The sequence below is a fragment of the Austrofundulus limnaeus genome, unplaced genomic scaffold, assembly GCF_001266775.1.
Source record: "Austrofundulus limnaeus strain Quisiro unplaced genomic scaffold, Austrofundulus_limnaeus-1.0 Scaffold261, whole genome shotgun sequence".
Lineage (NCBI taxonomy): Eukaryota > Metazoa > Chordata > Actinopteri > Cyprinodontiformes > Rivulidae > Austrofundulus > Austrofundulus limnaeus.
This window is the reverse complement of record NW_013952663.1, coordinates 421,541-434,788: the sequence shown is the minus strand read 5'-3', so window position 1 is coordinate 434,788 and position 13,248 is coordinate 421,541. Positions and strand designations below refer to the sequence as shown.

Sequence of the window (13,248 nt, the reverse complement as noted above, 5' to 3'; positions counted from 1 at the left end):
ACTGCGCCGCTCACCTTCATGGCTGGTGGTGATGTTGATGCTTTCACTGGCAGGCTCCTTGTTGCTGAGCGAAGACACGCCGTTCAGTGCCTGGACCGTGAAGGTGTATGTGGTGTGAGGCAGCAGGCCCCACACCTCCACCCGGCGACCCAGCAGGCCGTCCTGTGAGGGCCGGTAGCTGACGCTGTCGCCGCACGGGAGGCACGAGCCCTTGGCCGACCTGCAGACGGAGCACCTGATGGCGTAGCTCAGGTCTTTCCTGCCGCCGCTGTCCACGGGCTCGTTCCACTTCAGAGTGAGCATGGTGTCGTTGATCCAAGGGTCGAGGTTGCGTGGAGCCGAGGGAGGTTCTATGGGGATGGCGAAAGTCACATTTAATTTAAGTGATCAGAAGCATAAGTCTGTTCAAAACAAGTTAATCTGTTGCTTTAAATGTTTCTTTTTTTACTTTACGCCAGCATTGCAGAGTGTTTTATACATGAAAGTCATTAAAGCCAATGCTGCAGAGGATAATTACTTTTTTTAACAAGTATGTCTCTTAGAAATACTTGAGTAGTTATTCTCCAGGTATCCCATTTTCTCGCAAAACAATAAAATCCTTTAAGTATCACTCGACGCCAATGCAAGCAGAGTACATACGTGTTCTGTGAAGTGTCATTTTGCTGCTGCGTTACCTTTTTCCAGCCAGGGAAACCACTTATTTACAATTTTACATAAAATTGAAGACATTTTGTTCAGTTTCTCAGCAGAACAGAGCTCCTGCAGCACCTTTGCCTCACAGAAGGAGCAGCACGTGTCACAGAATTCAACTGGCACAATTACATTCATCTAAAAAGAGGACGGTAATGATCATCATCTGAAAACTGTAAGAAGAGAGCTATCACCTCAAGCCAAGCATAACTAAACAGACAGACCACTCGGGCACTGTAAATCAGTATCACTTCCTGCCAAGGAGACAGAACTTTGTCACCGAGCCTGCGGGTAATTTCAGTGCTAATGGTGTTCTCATTGGAAACTCAAGTGGGACAACATCACACTCAATCAGAGTTCATGCTAATGCCGAGTTCAACAACACAGAATGGGATCCCCCCCACCCCTTCTTTTAAGTAATCAGAGCTCACTTTATTGATACAGCTAAAGCAGTCACATTAGTAGAAAACACTTATTTTCTGGGGTGGGGAAGAGGACGGTTTTCAAAATATCCAGATGGCTTGGTAGACTGGAAATTTTGCATACAAATTGAAAACATGTAATGTGAAGATTTGCATTGGCAATCAAGAACAAAAACAGAATATATAATTAAAAACAGCAAATTAAAAGATAAATAATTAAGATAAAGCCTCTGCAATTAAAGTTATCACTAGTAATAATAATAAACTGGTGGATGCTTCTTCTTGTTTGTATTTAGCTCACGCCCGTGGAGGGCAGAGCGAGTCAAAAACCTAATGCTGATCTTCACATTGTTTCACAAACCCTTTTTGTGGACATTCCAAGAGAGGGCGCCTAATTAAAAGGTGCCTCCCATTCACACATCAGAAATGCTTCTGAATTGAAATTCCTGAATGCTCATGGAGGTGTCACTTGAGACTTTCAATACTTTGGTTGGAGAGAGAACCCTGCCCCCAGCAACCTGTCACAAAAACACGCATCTCAAAGCAGTGGGACAAAGAACACAAAGAAGCTTGKGGACTCCTGACTACATACCACCAGAGAAGAAGAGAAATAACACCAGATGTCTAAAGAAACTAAGCGAGGAAGAGCAGAAGTTAAACTGTGAGACTTGAGTGACTGGATGGTCGCTTAGCTCCACCAAGTTGCTGTAACTTACTGGTGCACGGGGTCTCTGGGGTGTCTGATCCAGCACGCAGGAACTCGGGGCGACACGCGCACACCGACGCCCCCCTGGTGGTGGCCTGGCTGGATGCTGGGCAGGTCCTGCACTGYCCCTCCGTGCCCGACTTGAACTGACCTGCAGGGCAGGCTGAAGATGACAGAGCAGGAAATGAAAAGAGAGAAAATGATACTTTTATGCAAAACTGTCCCGCTTCTCTCGTCAGCAGAGCTGGGTCAAACCCATTTTGCAAATACAGACGTTTTGTTTTGTGCTAAGGTGGCAGATGGTCTTAGACTGATGAACAGAATTATGTAATGAGAGCTATAAATTGAGAGATAATCACAGTAATGAGGCTGATACGAATAGTCAATTTAGAGAAAATAACCTGGCTGTCACTGACATCTGCCCATCAATGGAGTTACCTGCTACATTTCTGAACAATAACATCAGATCCTTGAAAGTCTCTGCAAAAAACCCCACATTTTATGGCACCTAAAATGTTAAATGGGGAGTATAACATATGTTCCAGGTACATTGTTCAATTCTATACCACAATCAAGTAACTATGTTACCTTCAGTTGTTATRAGAAAGCTGTATATGAGTCTGAACTGATAATTAGATAAGCTGAGTGATCAATTAGCTGTTTAACAGTAAAACAGTTTGAAACAAATGAGTCAAATCAAATCAAATGTTTCTAAATTAACAAGGAGATTGTTCTATTTCCATTTTAAATTAATACCTCTTTTGGAGACTAAATCGTTCAGCTTCAGCTGCTCTCCTCTGCAGGGTTTATCAAAGTGAGCTATTTGACAACTGTTTTACGACGGATGCTCTTATTGACGCAACCTGGCCTCGAACCCACAGCCTCAAAACGATCAGACCACCAACCTACTGCAGCCCTCTTCACACTCAACAGAATAAATTCAGGATAATAGCCAGTAGCTGTAGCCAGAGTCTGAACCTATGCTCCAGACAGCTCCGTATTTAAACCACCGACTGTATCACAACATGTGAACATGTCACTGTGACGCCACATCCAGTCCAAATGTTTACATTCTGTGCTTCAGAGTGGCAGCTGAAGCTCAGCTGCTGAGACAGAAAGATTAAAACAATAAACACCAATTGTCACATTGTTATAGTCCGAACCGACACACTTCTCAGGGTCGACACTCCTCTGACTGACATTCTGCTGCAGGAATTTCCCACATATGAGAGCAATTACTGATGTGTGGGAGTGTGGCTGCAGCGAGTTATTAGTTAAGACAGTTAATTAGGACAATATCGAGGTCGTAGCTTAAGTGTTTTTGAGGTCTTTTTTTTGATGTAAGGAATCAAAACGAACACTTCCTGGTTCACATGTGGCCTATATTAATCATCGCGTAACATTTCAGAACATTCAACAAGTTTAATAACATATATGAATATTCTAAAGCTTATCGCAAGCAGAAAAAAAACATTTAATTAATTTTCTGTCAGTGAATTCACTGAAGTAAATTAGGACTAAAGCACAAAACATCTTGGAGTAAAAGTTATAAATTTAGGAAAACCTAAATCAAAAGTTCAGATGTATTGTATTGTTCAGATGTTTGTAGAAAAATATAAAAATGAAGAGCATTTGATCTTATTTATAAAGATGATACAGTGATTTCTTTTAAGCTAGATTTTGCACAAATATATAGGTTCAAATATTTATTTTAACCTATCTATGAGTTTATCTTAAAATATAAAGACTTAAAAAGACTGTCAGAGCTTTTAATTGTTTTAAAAAGGCTGAGGCAAATCTTTTTAAAACAATTACCAACATAGAAATACAGCCCTGTAATATTGCTCTGCCTGTGATTTTGAAAATGTTTTATGTTGAACATAACCTCAAACTTACAACTCAAAAAAAAAAAGACATTTATAAAATGTATTCTTGCTCTTAAAGAACAAATGGAATTGGTAGATCAGAGTTTTACATGAATCATAACCTRGAAAACTACGGTTCTTGCATCTTTAATAGATCCACCAGCCATTAGAGACCCATATTGAACACAGCCAAAGGTATATGTTAAAGATGTAGTTTAAATACTTTAATGAACTCATTTATTACACTAAATCCTCTTGACAGCATTCATGAGTTTTACATCAAAAGGGTGCAGTCGAGTCTGAAAACATACATACGCTCTCGGAGAGATAATAGCGTAACAGCAAAATGAATTTAATTCTAAACCTAGATGTCAATTTCATTTCCTGAAATGACCGGCGTATGAGGCAAATTAACAGCCCGATCTCACCATGAAGGCAATTTCCCTTTATGGCCTAGCGAGTGTTTTTCCTCACAGCTCTCCTCRGTGACAGAATGCTGGAAATGGCACTTCACCAGAAGCATAATGTTAGAAGCTACCAGTATTCTTTTTTTTTTAATGAAATCATTATACCTCCCACAGAGATCAAACTGAATCTTGCTTTCAAACGCAGACAGCTAAAAGCACACTTTTTCTGGAGAAAACGTGGCATTCCTTCATGTGTTTCTTTGTTCGTTGTGCCGAGCATTTGTCTGTGGTGGTGTGATGTGCTAAGYGTGTGTGTGTGTAAGTGCGTGCACACTGGGAGTGTTTGTGCACGAGGCATGTTAATTGGACTCATTAGACAGAGCTGCAGCACAGCTCCTCAGAGAATCATTCTGCTTCTTCTTTCTTTTCTTGTGTGCTTTGCTTTGATGTTCTCAAACTGATACAATCTTTACCCGGAGCACCACCTCCCTGCGTCGCTCCCCTCACCTCTCCAGTCCTCCTTTTTCTCCCATCTCAGCTGAACTGTGAGCTGCAGTGGTAAGCCTTTGACCTCGCTCTTCCTTTTTGATATAAGAGCTTCTCCAGCTGACCTTTGCCTCCGTCCCCACTGTGTCACCGCCGTTCCCCTGCCTCATTAACTTCCTCTGTCTCTCATTTCCTCTGAAACTCTTCAACCCTCCATGAACCTCCACCCTCATCTTATTGTTTTCTTGTTTAGTCTGCCAGCTCTGCTGCCTATGTAGGCGTACAACATATGTGAATTCATTTARGTGGCTTAAATAGGGTCCTGTCTTACCTGTGCAACGTGTCTGTCCCTCCGCTGGTTCAAACCCAGGAAGGCAGGCACAGGAAGTCGTTGGCTGCCCCACCCACTGGCCGTCTTCGCCGCAGAAGAGCTTAGGCGTCCGAGATCGGGACCCCTGCTGAGCGGCGTGCTCCACGCAGGAACCCTGTGCCTCCTGCACCAGATAACGGGGGACGGTCTCGGGGAAAGATGAGAGCGCGCTGACCAGAGGGGGACATTTCTTGAAAAACACCCGCACAGACAGAAGGGCCATGCAGGCACCCTGCGACTGGAAGGCCAAGTAGAAACCTCTCATGCTCAGAGGGCCGAGTCTAAGTGTCTTCACGTTGAATTTTCTCTCCCCGCCCTTCCTCAGTAGGAAGTCTGCAGCCACTGTGTCCACCTAGGGCAGGAAGAAAGAGAAAACGTTTTGTGTAAATCCAGCACGCCGATCTGAGGCTTGAAAACAACCAGTGGAAGCTTTGAATAGGTCGCCCTGTTCAACCGGCTATGTAGACATTGTGAACGCTTTAAATTATTGACAATTTTCCAAAGCAGTCCACTCACAGTTTAGACTCATTCACTGCATTCCTAGCTCCTTTAAATTACTTTAAGTAGCATCACAGAGGCTGTTTAGGGACTAAAATCAAGGCGCAKGGTCTAAATTAACCCAAAACTTTGTTGTATTCTAGGTTTGGCCAAAATCAAAGTTTAAAAATTGTACACTGAAAATCAAAACACTCATAAAATAAAGGCCAAGCACTCCTCTCCATTCATGCCAGAATTTTTAGTTTCTCTTATTATGATATTATTATTAGAAGAGACAAAGTTGTGTAAAACTTTGTAAAATGACATCATGCACAGTCTCATGCAAATGTATAAATAAATTAAACTTATTCCAGGAGTTTGAGACATTTTGTCAAATTCAGAAGACACAGTCAAGAAAAGATAGCTGATTCTGTCAGAAAATTAATTTAAAACAGACTTTGCATCCATATTATATTGCATTAATTTGAATAAAGAATATAATCGATGTCTTCAGTAATAAATTGTATAACAACATGCAACTTTGCCTGTGAAATGTGTAATGAGAGTAAACCTTTGGTTTTAGCATATTGGAATGAAAAAAAAGAAACTATTTTAAAACATGTTTTCTGCAAAAGTCTTGGTAATTATTCACAATCCTCATGCTGTCTATCAGGCTACAAAAGTAGAAAATAGTTTTAAAGATGTGTGAACTTGTAGGCTGTGTGAACTTGTAGGCTGTCTAAATGTAGAAGAATGTATATTTCATCAAAGTAACAAAAAAATAATAAATCCAAAAAAAAAAGTTTATTAGCAGCTGGAATACTTATTTTTGTTCAGGATGATTAGAGAGAGTTAAAATGTAAAATGTAACTTCTCATCTTTTGGCCTACAGTTAGAATAAGACATTCAGGTTTTAAAATTTAATAACTTCTCTTTGGTTAAGCCTTTGCTGTTTGGCAAGTTATTTCTTCCACACAAGCTTTGAGGTAAAAATATTAAGTTTGAAGTACATTTGAGAGAAAAGTAGAGACAGAAAAAATGTTTTTATTGATTTGATTGTGATGGATGGTTTCACTCTTATCACATGAAAAATCTAATATTTCATGATTGCAAAGCTAAAGGTTTTTTTTTGTTCATTTTCTTTAAAATAAAAAATTAAATGACTTTCACAGCTGTTTCATTTGAAAAATAACTATTAAAATATTGACGTTGGCTCTATTGATTCAACATATAATGGGGCAGTAATTGGATCTCCTGAAACAAATAAGGAAAAAAAGTCTTTTGAGGTTAGAGGAGTGTGTAAAATGTAAACTTAAAACAAAAACTGGAGCATGTGTGTGAGTGTACCTTAGTGTAGGGGTTCTCCATCCAGGGTGGGAAGGTGGCTGTGGCCTCATTAGAGTTGGCCTGGTAGTAGTAGAGGTTAAAGGTTTCCTTACAGCTGCGGTGGTGCGTGCTCCTGGAGGAACACTCCATCATGGTGAATCGCAGCTCCACGTAGACCTGAGTCGCCCCTCGTCTCTGGATGAAGCCACTGCGCAGCCACTGGCTCGACGAGCTCTCCGTCTGGCAGATCTGAAAGGTCCTCACGCTGTCTTTCTCCTCGTCTAAACCGCTTACTTCCTCCCACTGAGACTGAAGAGAACAAAGGGTTGTCAAAACCGCCCGTATAACAGACATCTTACCCTGAATAGTTTTAATTCACCTGTAAGAGACAACCACTAAGGTGCTTATGTAACTTCCTACACTTATGAGTCATAACACCGTTGCAGTTCTTTGTTGTTACTTTTATTTTCCTGTGTGCAGAGTCATGGGACAATTTTTGGCTTTTGGTGGATTTTGATCCTGCTTAAACTTGAAATCGAGTTGTTAAATCATTCCTCCCACTGGGTCGCAGCACAGCTACTGGGAATCCAAGTCTCACTTGTCAAACAAGGCACACGACTCGACACAGCATCCAAGATGAAACTTTCACCCCTCAAACACACAGACTAAAATGCTATCACAAATCTTCATGAGGCAAAAACTTGTCTCAGAAATGTACATTTGCTCTGAAGCCAAAAACAACTGGAAAAAAAAAAAACAAAAAAAAAATGAAAGCGCTTTAATGTTGGACTGCTGAGACGACAGTAAACATGTTCGCCACCACAGTGTTCCCAAGAGCAGGAATCAAGGAAGAAATTAACATACTTTGGACAAAATTTAGCAGATTTGCTGAAGTTGAGGCTCAGAAATTCAGTTATGTAAATATGTAAATCTTTGAAAATCCATTTGCACATGATTTGTGGAGAGAGGCAGGATACTGGATTGGGTGAATTACGGAAAGCGAAGCACACAGAGCCGGGTCTGAAACACTTAAAGGAAGAAAGTCCCTCATAATCGAAGCAAACAAACATAAACACACAGCTTTATCTGTGAATTAACAAGTTTTCAGTGATGGGAGATGAAAACTTATGCACGCACCTTGAGCTGCATTTTTGTTGGAATTTCAGGAAGCAAGAAAACGCAAAAATATTCACTTTTTTCACAACATGAAAATAAACTACTATAAACGCAGACACACACTGTTCACCACGTTAAAAATTCCTTCGACTTTCAGCTGTAAACACACTGACAGGCTGCAAGTTGAAACCTGGTGATTTCATTAAAATTATGGTTGTTGTCATGTTTTTACACCAGAGGGTTCTTAAGAAACGCTATATTTATTTAACATGAATTATTAATGAAACTATAAATAAATTTTATAGATATTCCAATAGTTTTGGAACAAAAAAGCCAAACTGATGTATCAGGATGTCAGAAGCAACGAAGAATCAATATCCTTTAATACTAAAAATAAAGAACCAGATGGTAGCTCTTTTCTGTCTTGTGTTTTCTTGAGGCAGACAACTCTTGGCGTCTTTCCACCGTGACTTGTCATCAGTGACTAAATTACTGTTTGTAGTCTTTTATGTTGAGAGGGGAGGGGACAACAACCACCTAGCCACATTTCTGACAACGCAAAGCTTTTGATAAGCGACTTCAAATGATAATGGCTGAGCTTAGTATTTCAAGGATGTCAGCGTCACTTGCTTTACATCTCAATCAAAACCGCAAACACATTCTGTCTGCCCGGCCCCAGAAATCTGCCCTCCCGGCATCCACGGTGACTGTTTTTCTTCAGAGACATCAGCGAGCGGAGCAGTTCTGATCACCAACGCTGCTGGCAGAAATACCACAGCAACCACTCTTCAGCTGATCGAATTACAAATATGTCTTTTTCTGGCAGCGGAAACCAAAATTGTGGGCAGCTAGTCACTGTGACTCCAATGTTGATGGGATATATCGAAGCATCTGCTTTCAATATACTTAAATGGCACAGTCAGTTTGGTGTTTTCTTTATGCTGTCAGTTGCTTGCCATATAAGGGTTTTGTTTATGAGCAAAGCAACAAAGAAAGAGCTGAAGGCCACAGATCTGCAGTCATCACTAGATTTGTGTTTGGAGTATAGATAAAGTGACGCAGGGGTTACATACCTCTGATCTGTCCTGGGAGAAGATGGTCCATTTAAGATCAGATGTTTCTGTTTTAGTGTTCATCAGGACCTCTGTGAAAAAGAATAAAATGAAAAACATGAAACCCTAGGCAGAGGGAAATGAGCAAAAGACGTTTTAAAGCTCATTTACATTCAGAGAAACAAATCAAAATGACAGAAGGAACATATTTCAAGTCCCAAGTCCACTGCCAAGTATGAGCCATGGCTTATACTGGGATTAGAGTGGAAGATGGAGTTTCACCAGTCAATTACATCCACACAGAATGTTTCCACTACTCCTCGAAATGGTCTTTCCTGCAATGTTTGTTTTTATTCCCCAGCGTCCTCTCTGCTCGCAGCGACGTGCCCTGCCTGTGGTCACGCCGAACCTGATGAGAGGAGCCTGCTTCTGTCCGGGGTGACAGCTGCAGAATCGACCACATGGACACGGACACACACACGTATACACGCTTACACATGCCAAGATTTAAGCCCTTCCGGTCACAATCTATGATTACAATAGGATTGATTTTTTGTTAGCTTTTGAGAAGCAGCCTGGCCTGCTCACAAAACAACCGGAGCAGTTCTGCAAGATTCAGTATTCGAATAAAAACCCAAACCATGTGTAACATGAGACACGCTTTGGTTCAAGTGAAGGGATTTCTTTTCATCTGTTTTGTTTTTGCCTAGCTATTTCATATTTATACTGATGGGATGATGCTTCTGTCACAGGCTGGCTTTTTAAATCCTACCTGTTCCCYGAAGAAGCCTATTTCAAGGGTTGGGAGGTTTGCTTTTACCAATAAACAAGATTTAATGTGGTCCTGATCAAGGAGAGCGCCTTCATGAAAATTGATTCTGGTTGGAGCTAGGGGGGTGTCACTGCAGGGTTATCACTGAGGTTATTAGCGTGCTTTGTTGAATAAGCTACGTATATAAGACCTGACAGGTAAGTCAGCATCCCATAATCCCACAACACGCAACATTGCTATCATAAAACATCTTCTGCTGTAAAGAAAAATATAATTTCTACAGGATTTTGGCTTAATAAAGCAAACAGAAATTCATTTTAATCAAACAGATTTTAACAGTGCTTTACATAAAGAATAAACTTTGTCTAAAATAAACAGAAAACTATTTCTAAAACTGCTACATTGTTGGATATCCTGATTTACTTAAATAGGCATTGCTATTTGGGCTTTGGCTTACAGTGGTGAGCATTTTTTTATAAGACAAATTAAACAATAATAAAAGAAAATCATTAGCTTGCAGCCAACAGGGGAAAAAAAGCCTCTTTACATCTGAAATATTTTTCATGCCATCTACAGATTGATGACCATGACTGTCAATGTGATAAACTCTGCTGTCAAAATCATTAATTCATGATTACTGTGTAAGCTGGAGATATACAGTACTCATACAGTGTTAGAATACATTTTACACATCACTGCTCTGCAATATTACTTTAGTATTTTACACACACAAGAAAAAAAAAGAGACGGGGGAATGCCTACACTTTATTTCTGTGCTCCTATGTGACACGAGAAGTCACATTCAGCTCTGAAACACAAATAAAACACACATGAATGCACACACATAAAAAAACCCTTAGATGAAGTAGAAAGTGACCCGTGCTTCCCGCGGAGATAAATGTGGCAGTTAAAGCTACAGCTGGCCTGACACAGATGCTGCTTTACTCTGATGAACATAACTGCCGGTTAAAGATCAAGCACAGATAACGTCCTGAGTGAGGGAACTTCGCCTTCGGGGCTGAAATCAACACCAATAAAACGGCATATTTGAATATTAAAACTGTGCCTTTTTTGACTGAAGGGGAATCCAGCTTTTCCTGTTCCTTTACAGTTTTATTAAGAAAAATTTAGATCTTAATTTCCATGAAGATAACGACAGAGTAACACAATTATTGCGTCTAATTTGTTTAAAACGGGATATATAATTGCARCATGAAAATACTCTCAGAACCGCCTACCAGAAAAAAAACAACAGATGCTCATAGAAAAAGAATGAATCTGACTCATTCCCATTTGTTTTCTTTTCCCTTATTTTTCAACCCTTTTCCTACATCAACATAGGGCACTTTTAGTCCTTAAAAACTGAAAATTTTGAGGGACACGCTTAAAAACAAAGGAGCATGATCTGTGCTTGCATTCAAACCTACAATACTGGCCTGTTTAAAATGTTTTAAAAACATTGTAATGTTTAGGCTAATGCAGTCTGATGTATCGTCATTGGACCAATTCTAAAGGTCTAATCTGATGTATACCAATGGATTATGTTTGATATTGTCAATTTAAACAAGCTTAAAATGGTTGAAAATAGCATATTTTGCATTGAGATAATTATATTCTTTAACAAAATCAATGTATGTTTAGTGCTATTGTAATTCTTTCTAACAAACAAATTATATAAAGTTTGGTGCAGGCTTGAAAACTAGTCTTTCACTCCATTTATAGGCATTATATTGTTATGTCTGTTTATGTAAAAATAATCTATGGCTTTTTAAAGAAGTATCTCATCTAGTCTAGTTTGACCACTACTCTTTACAACTTCAGATTAACAGACATGGGGTAGGCATGAGCCATGCCTCTATGTCTACACTACACAGCCAAGTGACTTACACCTTCATTCCAGCATTTCACCTCAGACATTTTTTCGTTCTCATCATGTGGGTGAGCTGTCTGTTGCACACTGCGAATGAAAGCAATGACATGGAGTCACTAATCATCAGGGCTGCATATGCTGCAAGTCTGTCATTGCATCACACTGTGAGGTAAAACGGTACATGTGATGTGACTCTAATCACCGACTTCTTCCTCTGCTTTACCTGCTTTTCTCATTTTACTCTCCTTGTGGGTTTTCCTTGCAAAGAAACACCACCACACATGCCTCTARGCCCCTTTCACTTCAAAACCGCAGATGCCCACAAGCTTAATAAGAACCGTCTAAGATGAAGAATGGAAATTCTGCAAAAAGCAACAAAAAGAGAGGAAAGAAGATAATAGGGTGAAAGAGTTTAGTCCGGGGCTTTCCTGACATTTAGTCTACTTCGAGTTCACTACGGCATATTTTTTTAAAAACAGCTTCAGCACCTGACTGAGCCGACTACCCCGGTCTTTGCCTTTGAGATGCACACCTGCCTCTGTGTTCATAAGCTGATTAAGGTGTGGAAAGGAAACATCCCCCCTCCCAGGTACAGTAATCACTGTTTATCACTGCTCTATCATTAAGCTTTATGAGGCAGGATGCGTGAGCGCAGTGTTTATATGAGACAGCGAGGGCTTCTATTATGTGCTTGCATGGCCATGCCTTTCACTGAACCAAACAGGGTCTCAAGTCCTGTTAGAGGAAGCCGGCTTTTCCCCTACATTCTTTCAGAAGCGATGGCCACCCACCGCCGGAAATCTGTCCTGAGTGCTAGAAAATGTTGGAACAATGAAGATTCGTCATCTGGCTGTRTTTAACACCCAAAACAAACGATTGTAAAGTAATTACAGGACAGCTGTCAACATTAGGAGACACTAGAGAAATCTAAACTGATACAGGGACTGGCAGGGTGACTGCCTCTGAACAGTAGAATTACAATAAAGAAAAGAAAGAAGGAAAAAAAAACACTACACACAGGCTAAGCCAAATTTACTGAAGTTGAGAAACTGAGAAGGTGGTGGTTTGGGAGATCAGGGCTGGCCAAGCACAGATTTATTTTAATCATCAAAACGTGAGAAAAACAAAAGAGAAAAAGGTATTAATTTCCTTTATAAGGAGGAGACCAAAAAGAAACAGTGGGTGTTAAACACAATWTCTTTAAGTAATGTAAAACCTAACCAATTTAAGGAGAATCTTTTCCTTTTTTTWAAATAACGTTCACTGTTCTTGACTTGTGTTAATTTCTTCTCGACATGCTCTCTCCCTCCCCATYTCCTACTTTCTCTGTGGCTCTGGAGTGTGATAGGGAAATTATAGACCTATGAACATTTGGCCTGCTTCAGCTACAATTAGACCTTATTTTAATTAAAGAAACAGAGTGCCAATTACCCTCATGCACCTAGAAAAATGGAGATGGGGGAATAATGACAGAGAGGAATTCAAGAAGGGGAAGAGATGTCACAGGATATGGGATTAACAGATAACAAATGTTAAAAAACTAAACGAGCAATCAGTGTCTTTTCCAACATTAAAGCCACACTCAATGAGCCAKTTCACTCTCAGCAGAATACTCTGGCAAGTAACACAAAGCCAGGGTCCTATTATAATGTAGAACCTCTGCTCTTTATTTCTGTAATACTTTTATCC

At 40.1% G+C, this 13,248-nt stretch overlaps 1 protein-coding gene across 1 annotated transcript in view; it reads right to left on the bottom strand.

The window, feature by feature from the left end:
• ephb4a (eph receptor B4a) overlaps nucleotides 1–13,248 on the bottom strand; it is a 39,226-nt gene that overhangs the window by 8,962 nt on the left and 17,016 nt on the right. Inside the window, exons 2-6 of the mRNA XM_014020641.1 lie at nucleotides 8,939–9,009; nucleotides 6,771–7,058; nucleotides 4,908–5,298; nucleotides 1,829–1,981; nucleotides 15–350 (exon numbers count right to left, since the gene is read on the bottom strand). Coding sequence (XP_013876095.1) covers nucleotides 15–350; nucleotides 1,829–1,981; nucleotides 4,908–5,298; nucleotides 6,771–7,058; nucleotides 8,939–9,009 — 1,239 coding nt within the window. The remainder of the gene's footprint in view (nucleotides 1–14; nucleotides 351–1,828; nucleotides 1,982–4,907; nucleotides 5,299–6,770; nucleotides 7,059–8,938; nucleotides 9,010–13,248) is intronic.